The sequence below is a fragment of the Xenopus tropicalis genome, chromosome 7 (assembly GCF_000004195.4).
Source record: "Xenopus tropicalis strain Nigerian chromosome 7, UCB_Xtro_10.0, whole genome shotgun sequence".
In the NCBI taxonomy this organism is placed as follows: domain Eukaryota; kingdom Metazoa; phylum Chordata; class Amphibia; order Anura; family Pipidae; genus Xenopus; species Xenopus tropicalis.
The window spans coordinates 63942447-63965385 of record NC_030683.2 but is presented as its reverse complement, the minus strand read 5'-3'; the positions used below and the strand labels follow the sequence as shown (position 1 = coordinate 63965385).

The following is a 22939-nucleotide window of genomic DNA, read 5'->3' as shown; positions in this document are numbered from 1 at the left end:
ATGGGTAACTAATTACTAATATGAAGCAGTGCTTTACATATGGGCTATTTTATGCTCTATGGGGGTTATGTAATAAAAGGCTCTACGTTTGCCCAGGAACAGTAACCCATAGCAACTAATCAGCAGGTAGAATTTCTGGTCACCTTTTTAAAAGCAAAAATCTTACTGGTTGCTATGGGTTACTGCTCCTGGGCAAACTTAGTGCCTTTTATTACAAGGACTAAATATTTAGAGACCCTCAATGTTATAACATAAAACAAAGCAACATATTAATTTAACAAATTATCAAAAAGTCATGCCATAAATGTAGGAAAAGCAATGTATTCTTTAACTTTAATGATTACAAAAGTACCAGCAGGTTAGAACAGAACACTCTATTATGGAATGGTAAAAACTATACACCAATCTTTGGAATACAATTTCACACATTATAAGATGATGATGATACACTGCCTCCATGACCGGTCCAGTTAGTATGAATGAAATTTCCAGGGTTAGATAGGCGTTCATATGTATGGGCACCAAAGTAGTCTCTCTGTGCCTGAAAAATAAACAATAAATATTTAATAAGTAACACAAAAAATCTGCTTGGACCAAGTAAGGTCAGTTACATACAAAGTGTTTTCTTCTTTTAGCCGAGCATTCGGAGCATTTCAATTGAGCAGGTAAGGTAGGATAAGCCTGTTTTTCAGAGGGTTAATTCAGGGTGACTTTCAGAAAACAAAATGTATTGTCCAAATCATTATACAAGAATTAATGTTTATTATGAATTAATCAACCAGGAAAAAAAAAAAATCTTAAAATACCCTATACCTAACCCATTCTTAAATCAGTTGGTAATTCAGTGACAATAAAGTGCTTCGTAAATTACTGTTGAAATCAATATTAAAATTAAATGTTTTAATAAAAAAATCACAATTGTTCAAAGAAAAGTCTCTGCTCAAACCAATTTTCCCCACTTAAATATGTGCACAACAATATACTAAACTTTCTATATGCAGCTGTAAATGCCAGGAGAAAAAGACTCTGTTTAGAAGTTTGTAAATCTAACCTTTCTGTTTTAACAGCTTTCACTCTTCACCTGTTTATGCAGTACACATGAAAGTTTTTAACCTACTCCATATAAAAAAAAAAAAAAGGATTTCTTATATTTACATAGTACTGACATTTCACAGCACTTTACACAGATCCCTCACCTCGGTTTCTGCCCCAGTAAAGCCAACAATCGAAAATCCCAATCACATTTATAAACACTATGGTCAATTTTATACCATCTTTTTGCTGGATATTGTAGAAGTGGTAACTTTTGGTTAACTAATGAAATTACAAAATGCAAGCTTTTGGGACAGCTTATGACTTTTCTTAAGGCCTAGTATACTGAACACAGGACTTTCAACTGGGTTTCACAAATAAACTCCCCCACACCCTAATTTCCCTACTGTTTGTAAAGAATGTATTGCCTACCAAATTAGTTAACCGGTCATATAAATCAACAAACCACACTCTAACTATTTCTGCTTTATATTATCGTAACAGTCCCTTCTTTATTTCCCATAATACTTGAATTTTTAACAAACATATCAAGTTTTGGTTATAATGGAATATAACAATATCTGTAGTAAATAAAGGACTGTTATTTTAACTGTGTGCTGTTACAGAATGTGCTTATACCTAAGTATACTCCCCTCTAAACTAACCTAAACTGTTTCAACAGATAGTATGACAATTCTTGCATTTGGTCTTGTTGTAAAGCCATAATAAAGCCCAATCACAGGTAGCATTTCTAAAAATAAAAGTTTTTCCCCTGTGCTATAAAATATCCAAGTTAGCTTTTTGCTGTTTGTATAAGAGTTGTTTGGTCATAAAAGCCCAGTATTTACCTGAAGGGCAATGACTAGTCACAGCTACACTCACCATCAAATGAAAGAAAAAGTTTAAGGAATATGGATAGGAACCATTGTTTTAAGTCAACTTCCATCAGTGATATGTAATTCACATTATAATGACCTAATATCTAGAAGCATGACCAATATTTTTAACCGTCAAATACAAATTTTAGCTGACTCACCTGTATAAGGTTTGCAGGTAACATCTCATGCCTGTAACCATCATAGAAAGAAAGGGCTGTAGTAAAGCAGGGCATTGGAATGCCATACTGTACTCCTGTGCTGACTACTCGCCGCCAGGATTCCTGCTCAAACATTAAAAAGGAACAAAAAACACAGGTGAAAAACGGAGACTGCCTAATAGCATAACTAAGGATTAAAAACACAAGAATTCCTAGCATTAAAATTGACAACAAAAACTGCAGCCCTTGGTAGCATAGATCACACATTCTGATTGGAGGGGGGGAACAGCAGAAGGGAGAGAGGAGAAAGTTGTGCAGACTCCAGCACAGGAATGCAGGATGTACCAAAGTACATGTATCTACAAAAAGGAGACAAGAAATCCTGCGTTTCTTCTGCTAGAGGACTCATTGCAGCTTTTCTGTGGGTGCTTATTGTTGTATTTATATAGACCTTTCTGATAAAGGGTACTTAGTTTTACCTTTTCTTCTCATTTAAACCAAAATAGTAATATGGCTGTTTACAATCAATTTTTCTTACAAAATTGTAGTAAAATATATTGGTGCAGATTATTCTCCACATGGACCACAAGTGGACATAAAAATTTCATTGCACTTGCTGAATTCAGAACATGGAAGAAATTTTTTAAACAACAAAAACATACATACAATACACAGAATCCACAATTGGTTAGTTCATTGTACCTTTAAAACAACCAGTATTAAACCTGGAACTGTAAATTTAGGGAAATGTCTAGTTACCTATAGCTACTTTCCATGCTACTATTGCCTGAAATAAAAGATTGATAGCAGTGCTTTTGGGCCCAAAAAAGTGAAGGGATGCCGTGTGTGCCGCTGCAAAAAAGCCTTGTCCACAATAAGCCACACCCACTGGCATAAGCTTTGCCCACCAACACAGACTTCGCCCACTTTAAAATATTTTGCTATTTCTATGTTTAGAAACACCTCAGTCCAAAAGCAAATCAATAGGTCACATTTATTCCAACTTGAAAACCATTCCATGATAAAACTGATATAAACGTTAAATGTTGGTTGCTGGTGGACTATGATTTGCTAGTTCAGCAACAACAGCGCACCCCAAATACTGCTAGTAGTCATTGTAGAAAATAAATAATCAGCATAAACCCCACAAATGCTAGTAACCATACTGGAAAATGGACACGTCATTAACCCCAGAAATAGCAATAAATTTACACCTCCCAGTTTTTCAGCCTTTCCTTGTCCTTTAACTTTAAACAGCAGCATAGGCAACAACTTCTGCCTCGATCTCCTTTACGCCAGGGGTGCAACTAACGTCCCCGTCTGCCACTGCCCTTAAGAGTGAAGGCACACGTTGCTACTTAGCAGCAGCTACTTGTCAAGGCTGCTAAACGCCAGAAAATACCCTGCCATAGAAAATACTGAGAATTGCCTCTACTAAAACACATGTAGAGACAATTATCAGTAAATGGTAATCACCGTCTAATTTTGAAGCCGTAATAAGTAGCTGCTACTAATAGATTCGTGTGTCAGCAGCCAGCAATACAAATGTTTGTCTTCTGTTTTTACAGTTAGGGCAGGGGTACACGGGGAGATTAGTCGCCCCGCAACAAATCTCAGTTGTCGCTGGTGGGATGGAATATGCATCTCTGCGATGTCCCACAGTCGCCCCCATTTCAAACCTGTCGCCCAAGCTGTCTCCTGCCGTAACCCCAACTCCTGCCAGAATAGTCAACTTTAAACAGGAGCCTTCTTGTAAGTGTGTGCACGTCTTTCAATACAGCATTGTATTGCATGAGCACCTGTAGACTACAGGCACTTATGCAGTCCAGTCCTCTCACATGCTTTGTCTCTTACCAAGCATCTGCTCTTTAAAGTTAACTATTTCAGCGGGGGGCTTAAAGCATTTTTGCTACTCCAGTATCCTGAAACATTGCATCCCGCAAGAGGGGATGCAATTTAGTAGAAAAAAAAGAAGTGGCGGGATCCCATCCCGCTGCATCCTGCCCCAATTCAAGCACTGAATTTTTTTTTTTTCCTAATAAAAAGACAACATAATTCTAAGCAACTCTGCAATATACATTCATTACAAATGTGTAATGACTTTTAAGTAATTTGTATATGTATATGTATATATATATATATATATATATATATATATATATATATATATATATAATTGCTATTAAAAAAGCAGTTTTGGCTGTCATTGCTATTCTCTGCCCTGGTGGCTCTGGCGTTTGAAACAATGTAACACAAACCAGCTGATTAACAGACATAGAGGAGTCTGACCCTTGCAACACTGTTTAGCAAGTCATAGCCAGGAATTAAAGGAACAGTAACACCAAAAAATGAAAGTGTTTTAAAGTAATTTAAAAAAAATGTTGCCCTGCAGTGGTAAAACTGACGTGGTTGCTACAGAAACACTACTATAGTTTATATAAATGAGCTGCTGTGAAGCTGCAGGAGCAGCCATTTAGCTTTCTGCTACACATACATAGTGAGACCCTGGCAAGTGACTAAAATCAGTGAGCATTTTGTTTGGATGACAGGGGAAATTGCCTACATTGTAGCAATAAAAGACCAAATCCCCAGCAACAGTACTGCCACCATAGGTTTTTGTACAATTAAAAGTGCGTTATGTGCAAATTAGGTTTCTAATAGCCCTTTAGAATAGGTATAAAATTGCTGTAGAATGCAAAGCATATTCTTGAGGTATTGACAACATCCTTTATCCTCACCTGACACCTCTCCATCTCACTTTTGAAAAAATTGTCCAGTAACAAGTTCTGAAGTTCTGGATTTCTGTCAAACGCTTCTTTAATCTTCCCTAAAAACACACTGAGAAGCAAACAAAAATGAATGCATATTGAAAATTTTTTTTAGCCCAAAACGCCTGAGATATTTGTTTCTTACCTACGAATAATACAGCCACCTCGCCACATCATTGCAATTCCTCCATAATTCAGGTTCCAACCAAATTCCTTGGCTGCCTGACGGAACAAGATGAATCCTTGGGCATAGGATATTATTTTAGATGCATAAAGGGCCTGCAAAAAAAAAAAAAAAAATTTTCTACCATTCTAAATAACTGAAATAAAACCTGGTAGGAAAATCTTAGGCAAACTCCATGAATAAGGATCAATTACAAATTGTATAATTTATTATTATTATATATTATGTTTACCATATTAACCCCTTAACTGCCAACGGCGTACATCGTTGCAGTAAAAGGCTTTATCTGCCAACGACGTGCGCCGTACGTCGTTTGGCAGAAGCGGCATGTGCGGCATGACAGCCCCCTGGGCAACGAGCCAGGGGGGCTGTCATGTCGGCCCTGCGACGCGATCGTCGCAGGGCCACCCCCCCAAGCAGCAGACGCGTTGTTACCTATTCCTGCTTCCACCCCCAGCGCTGGCCCACGCGAGATGGAGGAGTTCACGCGAGATGGAGGAGTTCACGCGAGATGGAGGAGTTCACGCGAGATGCATTTGCATTTATACACGCACATACAGCACACAATTTTGCAGGTTTTTTTTGTTTTGCACACTTATATACACTTATATACACACTGTGACACATTTTTTACACATGTATACACAAACACTTTTTTTTTTTTTTTACCACTTTGTTTTTAGTTTCTTTTCCTTAAAAACTGTTTATTATGACATCTTATTGGATAAGATATTCTGACCACTAATTACGCTGTTGTGACTTATTTTGTTGTTTTACTAATTTGCACTATTTTTGTGGTTTTATTGCATTTTTATCCCTGTATTAGTATTCCTGATCTGTTTTAAGCATAGCTTTGCCATGTGTAACTTTGGTGTAGAAAAATAACTTTACCTATTTTGAATTCCTCAGAATGTGTACTTTCTAAAAATATATGGTTTTCTGTGGGTCTCTGTATAGTTTGGGGGTGTTACAGCACATAATAAGCTGAGAGGGGGCCCGGTGTGCAAAAGCTGAGTTGGCAGGCGAGAAATCCATATGCGCTATTTTCATTTTGGGGTCAGTACATACCACAGACTTTGGTATATCTATGCATATTGGGCATCAAACTGTTCAGTAGACCTCTGGTGTTCCTATTGGGGGTGATTTGCCATTGTACGCAAGATATTGTGTGAGATAAATGCGGCAAACTGCAACATTTTTAGCCGATTTTTTGAAATATCATAAAAATCGGCAAACTTAGGAAAGCTTTGCAGCTTGGTACTTTGGAGTAAAAGGAAATGTGTACCCATTATAGATTTTAGGGAATGTGTGCTTTCCAAAAATATATGGGGTGAGCATACTTTTTTGTAGCATTATCCCACATAAAGGATGTAAATGTGTTGATTTTCTGAAATTACACATCATATGGGGGTATGTTCCCATTGGGGCCCCTACATGCCACATACTTAGGTAAACCTAAGGAAAAAGGCTAAATGCTGCCTATGCCTATGACACCAACAATTAAAAGGACCATTTTCTCTGGTTTAAGTCACGAGCCAGAAGTAAACGGTCTGTCTACCAGTGGAACTGCAGAATGGGAATTTGACCCAATATACAAATCCTTAAAGAGATGACATCATGCTATTTATAATTTTGCCATAAAAGTATTTGCTTGCTGCTTTTACATTTACCTATAATCTCACCTCTGTGAGAGGGCGGCAATATTTGTGCACAAGAAGTCTATTTTGTCAACCTGTCAGAGCTTCTAATATGAATAGTCAGGTTTAGGAACTTCAAGTAACAGTTACTTACAAAAGCAGCCCTATCGGCAAAAACTGTCAACATGACCTATAGGTATCTTTTTATATGCATTGATAGCTCAAAGAGTATTTTTTAGTGTCAATATTCATCTAAGAAGATGTAAATTGCCAAAGTGTAGCATATTTCAAAACTATGACAGCAAAGTAGCAATCCTCACATCCTGTAAAAAAAATATCTTTGGTTTTGCAATTTTTTTTTTATATGTATGTGTGTTATAGCAATATGTGTGTGTTATGCACTGTGTATGGGTGATGAGTAATGATTACAGAGCCAGTTTCCCAGGAAGCTCGCTTTAAAAGTTGCACCCAAGTCAAATTATGCATATCACAGGGCTTCAGTAGTTCAGCCATGCGTTTGTTACAGAAGCTGTAAACCTCATTATTTTATGCAAGAAACTTACACAACAGGTGGAGTCTTTCTATCATGTGCCATCTGTCCAGTTGATTACACTCTAAGGTGAGAACAAGCAAACCTGCATAAACATTAACACTAGAGACTGTATAGTGAAAAGATGAGAGAATGAGCTACAGGTTACCCAGAGGGAAGCTGCGATTGACCTGCTGGATAGAAGGCAGTTGACTCCTTATGCTTTTTTTAACTTTGATGTTAACAATAACGTAGACTGCATAATTATTTGTTAACTGTACATTTTGTAGCTCTATTTGAATAATCTTTTTACAATTGTAACAATTGCTTGATTTACATTCCACTTAATATACACTTATAGGGGCACATTCATTAAAGTACAACAGGTCCGTTTACAAAAAAAAAATCATTTTTTTTATAAAGTTTTTGCGTATTTTCTACAATATTGTTATTCATTTCAGAGACTTTTTCGTACTGTGCGACAAAATTGTATTTGTCGCAACGAGTACAAGAGTTTTGGATTAATTCAAGCTTCAGTATCGTGACTTTCCTTGGGCCAGGTTGGAGCTGCACAGTGCCATCGAGTCCTATGGGAGGCTTCCAAAATCATGCATTGAAGTGTCAAAGTCAGAAAGGTTTTCCCGACGTTTACGATCGTTCGGATACGAAAATTTCATGACTATAGGATCACCATTCTCAAACGATCATTTTAATACTAAAATTTCAGAACTTTCGGATCGTAAGTACGGAACGGAAATTTTCATGACTTTTGCAATCACCAGAAAGGATTGGATTTCGGGATTTGGATTTGTACTTTAAATGAATGTACCCCTTATTGTTGTGGAGTTTCTACTTTTTCAGAAAACTTTAACACTAGAAAAATGTGTGAATTGTATTAACTCTTACAGATAGTAATATACAGTTAAGAATAAGTATTCTCTCCTAACTGGTTTGCGGAGTACCAATGATTTAGTTTCTTTTTCTTTCTTTTTTTTAATAAACTATTAATAGACTCCTTAGACAAAAAAGGTTGGCAAGGTCACAAAGCCAGAACAAATTTTTAAATATATGAAGGGATCTCCAAATCTACCTGTTAAGGCTCAGAAGTATGTGACCAAATGGAGAGAAAAATGTATGTCTAAATCAAAGAGAAAATGTGCACTGTGTTTTGCTGCTTGCTTCATGGAATAACTGTTTAAAAATCTGGAGGAATCAAAACTTGAATTATGCAATTGAGTATCTATTGGTTTCTTCAGAAACAGTTCCTGCTATGGCAGTAAGCAACCTGCAAACTATGTCAGAAAACAAGGAAAACAAGCACCTCAAAGAAAGGTTGAGGGGTATAGAAAATGCCATTAGAAAATTAGCTGCAACCTCCAGTAAAGCAGAGGCTGCCAATCCCCACTGTATATCGGGGATTTAAGAGTTCAAATTCAGTTAGGAGCAAGGAATTCTGTTGCTGCAGCTGTTAATGTACAAAACAATACAGTACTAAAAATATTATGTTTAATGGTTAAAAATGGATTGTCCTAGACATATTAAGTCTGCTGTATTGTCTTCTTATCGTAAAGAAGATTGGACTGGTGTTTCTAAAAAATGGGTTAAAAACAACTGCAACCAAGAAACCAGTCTGGAATTTAAAAATTGTGTTCTGTACAACTTCTCACAAATTACAGAAAATCCATTGTCCCACACACTTCAAAGACCAAAAACAAAAAATGTGTACATGCTATGCATGTTTTAAAATTGGGCACATAGCAAAGTGCTGTATCATGCAAGGTTAAAACTGGAATAGTGATTGGTTCAAATAAGGGGAATATCAGATTTTCTGTAGGTTGGGAGGAAAAAGAATAGCTGGAAAATTTGATTTCATATTATGTTCTGAAAACACAAAAGACAGGGCAGTGTAAGAACTTCAGTCTGAAAAATCCAAGGGAATATTTCAAAATGAATTAGTCCCAAATTAGAGTTTTCACTAAAAAGATCAATTGTTAATGGAAATAGAGGTTTAATGAAGGAAATCATTCTCACGTTTTAATCCGGATATATAGATATAGAGATATATATATATATATATTTTTTTTTTAGTGTTATACATTCAGGTTGCACAAATTCCAAAGTATTTTTTTTTAGTAGTTAGAAGCACCTGTAATTTCTAGTTTAATTAGTAGTTACAAGCAAATTTTATTTTGCCCTGCACAGCCCTGACAACACTCCGTCCATTTTGACTGGCTGACTGGAATCTGTGTCCCTTTGTGAGTTAACTGAAAACAGAAAAAATTTACTTACTTTGCGAATATCTTCCAAGAATGCTTTTTTGTCACCACAAAAGGTATTCACTTTTGGTCCTTTTAACTGTTTGCTTGCCTCTATCCGTTCTGTCTTTAGAGATGATAGACAACGTGCAAATACTGCTTCACCTATAAAATACAAATGGTGACAATTAAACAAAATACATATAGTGGGATATAACCTGACTTTGCAAGCAACAACATACAAAAGAATTAAAGTGCAGATACTGAATGACTAGTATGAATCTTTCAAGCAAATTTAAAAATATGCGAAAAAATAGAGAGTATTTAAATAGGTACGTTTTAGCTAAATATGTATTGCATATTTTCCTGGCAATTTGAGTTTACTAAACTAAGTAAACTGATTTAGATTTTTTCATTTTGTATAAATCTGCTGCATTCCACATTGTTGCAACCATTATAATTTATTTATATAACAAAAGCAAGTTACGCAGCAATTTACATTCATTTATAACAAACAGCAGTCTAAAAAAAAACAACCAAGGGTTTAAGAATTAAAATGGATCAGATGACACTGCTCACAAGAACTTTATTATCTAAACAGTCTACTTCATGGTCATGTAAGCAGCATGAGTTTCAGTGAGGCAATATGGAAAGTGTTGAATTGATAAAATATGATAAAACATCACTACTGACAGCCTGTGTTTAAAGAAAGCATACTTTACTACTAAGTATAGTAAGGAATACAACCTTGTTTATTAGGTTTATTAATCTTTTTTAAATGGAAATTCTCATGAATACAGCTAAAACTGGCATTTACACAGTTAATTTAAAAAACACACTATTTACCCAGAAGAATTTCCTAACTAAAGATTACACAACTAACCAATATTTCTAGTTTAACAGATGACACAATCATTATTGTGTAGTTCAAGCTTCCTTTTTTTGGGATGTCATTATTTGTAATAGCTTACTGTAGTTTTCTGTGGCCTAACCAGGAAGTGAACAGGCTTTGCAAAATGCTGTTTCTGCTTACAGTAATTTATTCCATGCTATGTTTCAGTGCAAATCTACCCACACCCTACATACTTTTGTATTGCAACAAAAGGCATTACTTAACTTGAGTTCATCTTTCTCTCCCATATAAAGCAATGTATTTGGGTGCAATAACTAGTATTTAAAAGCAATAGTCAGCAAACAATTCCCCTTAGAAACAGCAAACTGAACAGCAGATAGGTAAATTATCTCCACTCTGGTGTATTGGGAATTCACCTGCCTGCTTTATTGGCCAAAGTGCTGATGATCTATGGAGAGTCTGCACCCCACTCTTTAAGCAACCAAGACTAGAGAAGCAAACTACTTTGACCATACACGTTATTTGTAAAAGATTTTTTTGTTATCGTAGGACCAAGCTTATCCTGAAACAATTGTAAAAGTACAGCCCATCAATGAAAAATTAGCAATTTCAAGGGATATCATCTAGTTGAAGCTAAGAAAACTACCTGCTTGGTCCTGCAAACTACTGGACAATGGGCAAATTTCATTATTAACATCAACATTTTTCAAACCTGCCTGATCGATTTTGGATGAAAAAGCACTAGATGTACAATCATTTGGTGCCCACTAACCTTATATACATTTTTAAATATTCTCCTTATAGAAATCAGACAAATATCAGACATTTTGTCAGTACAATTATTCTCAATTGCTTACAAAGCAGTTCTTGTTGGAAAGGGGGGTTAACCATATAGCCAAATGTGTCCACCTCAGATTTGCATTACACAAGTTGACATCTTTTATACAAATGTATTTAAATGCACATTATTTGTATCATTTATAATGAAAACTCCCTGGAACTAATTTAAGTTTTCTTTGTAATGTGGATGTTTTATTATGCATCATAGCCACACACAAACATGTTTCAGTTCTGTAACTTGCAGGGTGATGTATTTTATTGTTTTATACTTAATATTAAAAAAAATTAACATGTTGTGAGTTACTAGATGAACACATATGGCAGTACATTCTTTAAAATTAAACTTTTTAACAAATTCACCCAGCACTAAGGAACAAAATGTGACATTTGAATTGAAGCTAAGCGCTTTAATTTACCTAGCTACCAGCATTGTGGAAACATACTGTGTCCAGATGTTAAAAGAGAATACAAGCCAGGACCACTGGCTTTAGTTATTAAACAAAGTTTTTTATTATAGTAGTTCTGTAATAATAGTGAGTGTATCTTTTTAACAGGACACTATATCATAGATCTCCAGTGCATTCTGGTCTCCAGTTTTGTGCATTAAATCACTGCTCACCTATAAGTGTAACAGGTACACCGAAATCAAGGGCAGAAATAGCAGTCCATTTTCCAGTTCCTTTCTGTCCAGCTGTATCCTGTATCTTTTCGAGCAGGTGTTTGCCATCTGTATCTTTGAACTTTAAAATGTCAGCTGTGATTTCAATTAAGAAGGAGTCCAGTTCCGTCTTGTTCCACTCTTCAAAAGCCTGAAGAACAGGTATCATAAAGTAGTTATTAGGTGAGAATGTTAATGGCCCATTAGTTCTGCTTATTATTTTAAATATAAAGTACCTAAGATATAATAAATATGTAGGTATAGGATCTGTCATCTGAAATGCCAGGGACCTGGTTTATTTTAGATAAGTGGAAAACAATGCCATAATTCTACAAAAACATTAAAATTAAGGAGGTGTGTGGGGGTGTGGATGTTTGCTATCAACTTTTTAGTTGAAGCTAGCTTAATCATTACAGAAAACCAAATTAGTTTAAAACTAAACACGTTTTATTAGGACAGTGTGGTAAATTGCATTGCTGTATTTACAACTGTACTTGTAGTTTAGAATACTAGTACTATTACTCTGCTCGGGTGGCACATTTATCTAGCCTGCGGCTATAAGATCCAGCATCCCAACATACTTTTTTTTGTTTTGAGGCGTGGACAGTGTAATTATGGACAAGATAACAGGGCGGCCAATTGGTGTGTGACAGGGATACCGATATAGCATTGCTTATCCAGAAACCCATTATCTAGAAAGCACTAAATAACAGGAAGACCATCTAAAGCAAATAAATCTAATTTTTTTAAAAATGATTTTCTTTCTTCTCTTTAATAACAAAACAGTACCCAGTACTAAGGTGCATAAATGCATATTGGTAGGAAAACAATTTTATTGTGTTTGTTTTGTATTTAATGTTTTAATGTTTAATATTTAATGTTTGATTGGATTAAGGCAGTGATCCCCAACCAGGGGTTGCTCACCACACCCTTTGATGTTGCTTCCAGTGGCCTCAAAGTAGGTGCCTATTTTTAAATTTCTGGCTTGGATGCAAATTTTGGAAGCACAGAGACACAAGTTTACTCCCTGTTCAGCCTGCTGCAGGCCCGCAGACCACATCGGGCTACCAAATAGCCAATCACATCCCTTATTTGGAATAATTTTTTTCATTCTTTCCTGGCTCACCAACACTTTTTACATCCGAGTGTGGCTCACGAGTTTAAAAAAAAAAAAAGGTTGGGGATCCCTGGATTAAGGTATGGGGATCCAAATTACAGAAAGATTCTTTATCTGGAAAACTCCAGGTTACAAGCATTCGGGATAATGTCTTAATTTAATTCTTCTCCTTCCTGGGATGTTTACCTCAACCCCAGTCCTTTGTTAAGGTGCCATGACTTCTGCATCAGTCCTCATTTAAATGTACATACCAACCACAGTTATTAGCCAACACCTCCTGCTTTAGATTAAATCAGTTAGATGGGAAGAAAGTCTATGGGGACACATGCAACTTTGTTTTAGGTAATACTAATTTAAATTGTATGGGGTCTTTTTTGCATATGCCATTCTGGATTCAGCAGATCCCTAAACCAAATGTATATCCCTTAAAGATCTGATCTCATAAAGCATATAGTAAAAGCATATAGTAGAGAACTGGTGCAAAATACATAGACTGCACTAAATAAAAAATGTTTTCAATATAGTTAGGCAAAAATGTAATCTATAAAGGCTAGAGTGAGTAGATATCTGACATAATGGCCATAACACTACGTCCTCCTTTACAGTTCTCTAAGCTGTTAGCAGTCAGTAGCCAATCAGTGACTTGTGCGGGTGCCATATATGACATAACTGTTTAGTTAATTTGCATTTGAATCTGACCTGCGTACTCACAAACTAACAACAGTTGTGTCCCATTTGGCCCCCCTAAAGTCACTGACTAAGAGGTTAGAGAGCTGAAAGCAGGTAGTAGAGTTCTGACTATTATGTTAGACATCTGCTCACTCCAACCAGTTTCATTTTTACACTGAACTGTTCTTTTACAAACAATTCATTTTTCCACTGACTAAAGCAGAACTCTTTGTAAGGGTGCCTATATGTTGTATTGCAAACAAAGCTAGTAGGAAATGGTCAGTTATAATTCATGCACCACAAGAATCTACCTTTGCCATCTCATCTTGGTCAATGCCCAATATATCTTTCATTAAGTGGTAAGCTTCACATATCAGCTGCATGTCTCCATATTCAATGCCATTATGTACCATTTTTACAAAATGTCCAGCTCCTTCTTCACCAACCTGCCAAGAAATACATTGATTGTTACAGTATCCGTCACCTGCTAGGTATCAAAAAGCACATATTCATGTGTAAACATTACACTGCATTTGTTTATAATAATCCAGGATAGTTAATATGATGCAGAGGGATATGCATGTATATTTTGGGATGGTAACCACACAGACTAAAGGGAATTTCATGTTTAAATTTTAGTATGTTGATCTATTATCTATATAAGACAGGAAAGGGTTTATGATTGTTATTTATACATATATACACATGCCACTGCTATAGGTTTCACATATTTGACCTCTTAGGGGCATCTGAAAGATAACTCCAGTACATGTTGAGCATATAAGTTATTGAGAGCACTGATCACATTAAGGTGGACACTTAAAGTAAACATTAGATTAGTTGCTGTGGGTTACTGGGCAAGTTCTTAGGACAAGGGCACACAGGGCGGATTGTCAGCCTGCGGACAATCTGCCCCTACACTTAAAAAATCTTCTAGTTTTGCCTGCACCTGGAAGCACTGAATCTGCCCAGATGCAGGCACCTGCGGCAGATATCTGCCAACAAATGCACTTTGCCATTTATTGTGTATAAAGGTTGCATGTGCCTGCACCAGGGTGGATTCAATGCTTCTAAGATTTTCCAGAGCTGGCAATTGCTTCAACAGTTCCATGTGATTTCCTTACCTTAACAACAATTAGTAAAAATTATGAATATAAATAAATAATAATTATACATCAAAATTTGAACAAAAATGCTGAATTTAAAGAGGTTCTAAAGTCAAACAAAAATTTGATTTTTGGGTTCTCCGCACTAAAATAGACATATCCCCAATTTACTTGTTTAAAAATGGTGCAGCGTTTCAGAAATAAATGATAAAGCTTGTCCTGACAGCTGTTTATAAAAAACAAAAAAAACATAAAAAATAAAAACCAGTTGCCAATGATCTCAGGATATCACTGTATATATCATACTACAATTTCATATAATGGTAAACTACCAATTTAAATAACAGGGCTACCTACTATTTATCCTTCATTACAGCCATATTGTGATTTAATTAAACTTACCCAGTCACAGCATGGTTCATTTTCCACCTTAGCAGCAATACTCTGAAAAATGTCTTTGATATGGGGCCTAGAAAGTTAAAAAAAAAAAAAAAACATGGGCTTCATTGGAGATGTAAAAAAAAGGTTGTATGTTGACAATATGGAGAAGGAACCACATTACATTGCTGGTTTAAAAATTGATTTAGATATTCTGCCATTTTTAAGTTTATTACTAATGTCTCATTTGTCGTTTTCATAATAAAATTATAAATTTGATTAAAAATTTGATATTTTAGTTTCCTAGAAATAATAAAAACAGATACCCACACAAACAATTGCACTAGCAAAATATAAGCAAAATAATAGAATCTATGCTTACCAAAAATATATGGTTTTCTGGGGGGTCGCTGTATAGTTAGGGGGTGTTACAACACATAATATGCTGACAGGGGGCTCTGTGCAAAAGCTGAGTTGGCAGGCGAGAAATCCATATGCGCTATTTTCATTTTGGGGTCAGTACATACCACAGACTTTGGTATATCTATGCATATTGGGCATCAAACTGTTCAGCAGACCTCTGGTGTTCCTATTTGGGGTGATTTGCCATTGTACGCTAGAAATTGTGTAAGATAAATACGGCAAACTGCAACCTTTTTAGGCGATTTTCTGAAATGTCATTAAAATTGGCAAACTTAGGAACCCTTTGCAGCTTGGTACTTTGGAGTAAAAGGAAATGTGTACCCATTATAGATTCGAGCGAATATTTACTTTCCAAAAATATATGGCTTTCTGGGGTGAGTGTACTTTTTTGTAGCATTATCCCACATAAAGGATGTAAATGTGTTGATTTTCTGAAATGACACATCATATGGGGGTATGTTCCCATTGGGGCCCCTACATGCCACATATTTAGGTAAACCTATACATATTGGGCATCAAACTGCTCAGTGGACCCCAGGCATTCAAATTCAGGGTGTTTTATCTTGGTACCTAATGCTATGTGGGAGATAAGATGCTGCAAAGTGGAAGCTTTGAGTAGATTTTTGGAAATGTCATCAAAATTGCTAACTTTAGAAAAGCTGTGTGGCTTGGTACTTTGGAGTAGAAAGACATGGGTACCCATTTTGAATTCAGGGGAATGTGTACTTTCCAAAAATATATGGCTTTCTGGGGTGAGCTTACTTTATACTAGATTTATTCCACTTATAATGATGTAAATGTGTTGATTTTGCAGGGGCTGAAATGATAGAAATGACAGATCATATGGGGGTCTGTTCACATTGGGGCCCCTACATGCCACATACTTGGGTAAACCTATATATATTTGGCATCTAACTATTTAGTGGACCCCTGGCATTCATACTTATGGTGTTTTATTTGGTTACTTCATGACCTGTAGGAGATAAGATACTATAGACAGATAGGAAGCTTTGAAGCGATTTTTTTAAGACTTCACAAATTTTGATAAAAAACAATAACTTTAGGAAAGCATTGTGACTTGATAGTTTGGAGTAGACAGATTCTGGGGAATCCAGAGTAGGCACAATTTTCTGTTATTTCCAGAAATGTGTAATTTTCTGGGATAAATCTTCTGTTTGTGGAATTTTTGGCCTTGAAATCTAAAGTATGCAGCTTTCCGAAGCAGTGCTTTGAAAATTTGGTAGTGTACTGCTGGGAGTTTTTGACCTATAGAAGTGAGAAATTTCCATAAAACTATATATATTTGGTATTGGCACATTCAGGAGACATGGGACTTTCCAAATCAGTTGTATTTTTGTGCATAAAATTATTTGTTTCTGGTATGTGTGTTTATATTATGGATTATGATTTTTTTTAATTTAGAAGCCTATAGAATTGGAATTACACAAAAATTCTACCAAATTTTGAAAACTTAGTTTGTCCTGAAAAAAACAATATATTGTTTTCCTGGGTAAACTAAAAGTCCCCCCGAGGAAAGGCCCCTAAAGTGAAACAGTGCAAAATGTTCAAAAACTGTCTGGCAGTAGAAGTTCATCTTTGTCCAAAACGGATGGCAGTGAAAGGGTTAAAGATGTTAACGCAAACTTTCACACTGTTTTCACTTTTAACATACACAGCTCCCGTCCTAGAAGCATGAGTCTAACAAACTTGGAGCACAATATTTTTGATGATGCAATGGCATCAGCTCATTGTGACAGTTAGTCACAAAACCACTTTAATGTGTGCAAGAACTATGTTGTGTTAAACATGCTTTATTTTTTTTCAAAACAAATAAAAAAGATAATGGACCTGCAACATTGCTCCTCTATATAGCCATGTAACTTCATGTGACCTCTATTGTTCTTTAATTTACTGTAGGGGAGTATATTATCCTCAATATATACTATACTAATATATACTATATATAAAATTCAAAGCAGCATAATACCATGCTTGTTTGTCTCCTCCAGGCATGAGGGAGGGGCCATATCGTGCCCCATCCTCTCCTCCACTGACACCACTTCCAACAAACAAAATATTTTTGGCTTTCAGCTCTCTGCAACGTCTCTGAAAAAAATATGCATTTAATAACACAAAAATTAAAGACTATATCATCTAAATGAAAACATAATTTTAATCTTGTAAAATATCAAATTAGATTTAATTACTAGTTGAAGACATGAAATATTTCATACTTTGATTTCCAACTTGCCATTAGACATTGATTGCTTTGCTCATTTGACCAAGGTGCATGAAAGCTTGGAAACATGAATAAGGTCAAGCTGCTAACAGTCTGTCAAGCCAACTAAGTAATAAGTACTTTCTCTCTTTCACTGTTACTATTTTAATGCATGTAACCAACCCCACTGTACATGTAAAAAAAAAAAAAAAAAAAATCATAGTACCTATACTGCTTACCATATATACTCGAGTATAAGCCGATCCGAATATAAGCGAGGTACATAATTTTACCTAAAAAAACTGGAAAAACTTATTGACTCGAGTATAAGCCTAGGGGGGGAAATGCAGCAGCTACTGCTAAGTTTTAACAATCAAAATAAATACCAATAAAATTACATTAATTGAGGCATCAGTGGGGTATATGTTTTTAAATATTTATTTTAAAGAAAAACAGTAAACTAGCTCTGTAAGCGGAGAAGAGGGTCAACAAAAACAATATGAGTACTACCCCACGCTCATTGCACATTGGCAAACTGGCAGCAGACCCGCTCCCGGAGGAGATGTAAGGGGAAATAAGTATTGCTAGTGGGAGCCTAGGCCAGGGCACTGGAGGGTCTGGTTGCAGGTGGCCTAATTTGCACACAAAGGAGAGAGGGTGCTAGTCTAGAGGGACCCATGGCACCCGACTCGAGTATAAGCCAAGGGTGACTTTTTCAGCACATTTTTGGTGCTGAAAAACTAGGCTTATACTCAAGTATATACTAATACATAGATTTTTAAAAATCCAAAAGGTCATGTTGATACCAGAACTTTCTTATCCAAAAAAGAAAGACAGTAACCATATTATAGAAAAAAAAGTAAATAAGTCAAACAAAAAATGGGAGACTATGTAAAATGATGTAGGATCAGCAATGTTTATCCAGCACTTACAAATCAATTTTTTGGCAACAATTGTCCTATTTTAAATAGACATTGTATAGTTCTGTAGAAAACAATGAATGGTATTTGACCTCTGTTTATCTTCATGTGGCGTATTCTCGGCCTGTATTTATATGTGTAATCCTAAACCAGTGTTTCACACTGTTTATCTGTTATATACTGTGTAGCTCGCCTCCTCACGCATCATTTTTTTTTTTATCATTTTTTGTTCTGGATGTGCAGAGTTGGAGTTAGAGGAAGCAAGTAGGTTTATAGCTTCAGACCTAGACTTACAGTGCTGTCTCTGTATTCTGAATTTCCACCATCAATGATAATATCACCAGGTTCCAGATAAGGCACCTACATTAAAGAAAAAAAAATTCTATGAGGAATAAGCAATTAAAAAAAGTCAACTGTAAATCCAATCTTGGCAACTGGGGACTTCAACAAAGAAACACCAGCCTGTCTAACTGTCTAGTTTGACTGCAGTGAAAGTTGTCTAGATCTTCTCTTTATACATACCAAATTATTTATAAAGTCATCAACAGCCTGTCCAGCTTTTACAAGCATCATAATTCTTCGTGGCTTCTTCAACTTGGACACCATTTCTTCCAGGGAGTGGGCACCAATAACTTTGGTTCCTTTAGCTTCATTGGCCAAGAACTGGTCTACTTTTGACACTGTCCTGTTATATGCACATACCTTAGCAAAAAGAGAAACATATATCGCCATTATGCAAAAATGACTGCCAAAATGGCACTCGAGTGATGCACATTTTAAATACTGAGCCTATGACATTTCATTTTTATTAACAGTACTAAACACAAATACGAGCTCCCGCTCTGCCTTCAGAGTAGTGGGCAGAAATTACTTATTAAGAGCATATGACCTGAACAAAATGTCTATGATTAAAACAGTGTGTTCTAATACATCTAAAATATATCTTTTCATAAGATTTCATTATAAGATACCATTTTATGAAGAAACGTTAAACAAGGAACAAAATTATATGGATTACAACATCCAAAAATGAGCCAACAATTAGCCAACATTAATTTCTCCATTTCAGTGCTTACCACAAAACCATGGTCGTTCATATTCAACACTAGGTTTTGACCCATCACAGCCAATCCAATAAGGGCAATATCAGCTCTATATATTAAAAGAAAAAAATATCAAAGCAGATGTTAGCAATGGCATTGTAAGACATTTCTGGGCTGCAGTTATCACGGGTAGGTAATAGTAGCAAACTTATAGCTGTTCTACTGGAGGGAGAACTTTGAAGAAACGTACACAACAAAAAAATTATGGTAAGAAACTGAAAAATAAAAAAAATGGATGGAAAAGGTGAAAACAAACTAAAGTTGGGGGGGGGAGGGTGTTGAGAAATGGTAAGAGAGGATTAGACTGAAGCAAAGCCAGGCAAGGCAAGTGAGAGAGATTAGGAATATAAAAGTAGAACAAAGGATCAGGATGAGGGAAAGAAATACTTTAACCTGTTTTAAATACATCTCTAGTTCCAGGCCTTTACACATGTAATGGCTTTTTTCTGTGTGCCATTGTTAACTCATACAGGGACATGTGAGTTAACAGAGGCCATCCTTTCCTATAATGCCTGTATGGACAGCCCATTAATGCACACGCAACAGTATAGTTGCATTTGCATTTTTTTTTCTCGAATTGTGGGAAAAAAAAAAACTTGAATTATTGATAAGTCAGCCCCTTAAATTCCAAGCTCCACTGAGACAGGGTCTGATGTGAATTATATATGCTATTATATATACGCTATGGAATAGGTTGGAGCAATATAAATAAACTATAGATTCCAATTGAAATTAGTTTCCACAATTCTTCTACCATCGCTGTCAAGAGAGACCATATACTGAGAATGTGAGACCAGCTAAGAAAGGAAGATTAGTAACTGTTTTGATTACACTCATTTAAACTTAATTGAACTCCAATGATTGCCACTTTCTGGTCATTAGCAACCAATAGTTTGTTTAATGAGGCCCTAATTATCAATGACATTAGACTAATTGCATCTCATGATAAACATTATAGTACAATGTGCAAAATTCAAATGCAAATCTGCATTTTGTTACCCACAATGCAGAGTTTTCCCAGATAATTTCAGCTTTGTTGTGAGTGAGCTACACTGCTGCACTAGTGCTCACTGCAAGCATGTACAGACAAAAATTGCCTTTGAGAAAAGCAACAAATTGTGGACAATTTTGCATCAATTTTAGAGCTTTGAACTAGCATTTGAAAATGAGCCCTTATTCCAGAAACAAATCATAACAGGAATGATCACCACATAAAATAATATGGTAAATTCAATAAAGGCATGCAAGCTACAGGTAATAGCCTCCCAATGGCAGCATAAGGTACTTCCTGAAACACACCCTTGGTTGAAATCCCATCTGACTCACTACAGTAATAATCCAATCTCATATGCAAAAAAAAGTTCAAAACAAATACGCATAACATCAAGTTACATATCAAAAAATGGCCAGAAAATTTTTTAAGACAATGACTGCTTTTATATAGTATTATGAACACAAGCTAAAAGACCTTGTAAGGTATATTTAAGGATGCACTGTGTAAGTCTGCCTTTTAAAGACTGTAGAGCTCAGTATGGTTTTAAGCATTTTAGATAATGAAATCATATTCATGGTCTCCTAAACAAATTTAAATGGAGTTACTTTAGTTCTGCACACGGAATCCCTATTACAGAAGCCAGGAAGAGCCCTACAACATTAATGTCTTTAAACTTCCATTGACATATAACACGGTAGAGATAAACAAAGTTAAAGTGAAATGAATCTGGCCCCAGAATGTTTGTTTATTGAGCAAATTTACTTGGCAATTAGATTATTTTATTTTACTACCGTTCTTTATGCTGGTTACAGTGGGTAGCATTTGATGAAGTACCTCAGAATACTTTTGGATAATAGTAAATGGTAGCGAGAAATTATATTATGCAACTACCAGACCCAGCATTGCCCATCCAATATGGCACTATAAATGACAGAGCAGTATATTATGTGGGACCTTGGAACAGTTAGCAAGCAACTGCAACAATATCAAAATATAAGTTACAAACAAAAAAAGTAAAAAACGGTACAGGAAAACTTTTAGACCACAAATCATAAATGACATAAAAGAACAATAATGACAATATTTAGTTTCCCTGCTGAATACTAACACTGGAAATACCAAAGGGAGAATTACAATAATGAAAGATGCCATTTAACTAAACTCTACAGTATATAATTTTTACTTCCACCATTCTTTCTACCTTTTCCCAAAAGTCTGTTTGAATTTATAAGGAAGGGCTTTTTAATTTAATACAGAAAGGTAGCAGAGGTAGATTTCATAGGATGTATTAAAGGAAACCAGCAGTATAGCTAAGTTACTGTACACCGCTATGGCCTTGACAACAACGCTGATTCTTTCTCCTACGCTGAACACGACACGCACAATACTAATCAAGGCATTTTAGTAAAAGTAGGGCTCCGATACTTACTGAGCCATGCTGGATACGTCAGGTTTTGTGGCTATAACAGCTAAGATGCAAAACACCACCTGTCACAGATTAGCAGCTTCTTAGAGCGACCCTTCCAGATAGGGGTATAAAGCAGGTTTGTGTGCTTAAGCAATCTGCCGTAAGGCACGCCCTTATTTTACTATTGGCTGCCATTGGTTTACAGGGCTCGACCAACATACCGCTCGCCTATCAGCTCGGTGGATTTCTCGTAAGGCAGTGGGCAGAGCAGCACGACTGAAGCAATCGAGTACCGAACTCGATAACTGTCTCACCATGACTTTGCATGTGACTGTAAAGGAAACGACTGATAGGAGGCAAACTTTATCCCTCTAGTGGCCCTTGTGAATTGAGGCTTATATATTTCATTATAAATCAGGGGGACCCAGGTTGAAGTAATGTGAAGCTATGGCATGGAGATCTACTCCCTCAAATAATATGCTGGCGTTGAAAGTGTAACTTCACTGCGTTACAAAGATCCTGATCCTGCGTTATCAGCTCTGGGTGCTGATATTTTGTTAAACGTTTTTTTTTGCCTGTTATGGTATCTACGCAAGAACTTTTTGACAAGGCTTGCGTCGAAATTAATACTGAGTTCTGTCGGGCAGAACGTCTGTATGTCTTGTCTAAAATAATCAAGTTACCATCTGCTAGAAAAGGACCCACCGCTCAAACCATATCTAAGAGCTAAAGTGAAGAGTAACGTAATAATTATATTGTACCAACCCCCAAAATCAGCAAGATTTATAGCAGAAACTAAAGATAACCTAAA

At 36.0% G+C, this 22939-nt stretch overlaps 1 protein-coding gene across 1 annotated transcript; it reads right to left on the bottom strand.

The window, feature by feature from the left end:
- Positions 1-301: 301 nt before the first annotated feature.
- pgd (phosphogluconate dehydrogenase) lies at positions 302-22288 on the bottom strand. Its single transcript, XM_002939556.4, has 13 exons — positions 22150-22288; positions 19700-19775; positions 19146-19325; positions 18918-18983; positions 17473-17591; positions 15087-15153; positions 13890-14024; positions 11754-11943; positions 9476-9606; positions 4982-5115; positions 4807-4906; positions 2069-2191; positions 302-541 (listed from the first exon to the last, which is right to left on the bottom strand). Exons 1-13 carry the CDS (start codon positions 22155-22157, stop codon positions 422-424), a joined length of 1449 nt encoding a protein of 482 aa, XP_002939602.2. The 5' UTR covers positions 22158-22288; the 3' UTR covers positions 302-421.
- Positions 22289-22939: the final 651 nt, after the last annotated feature.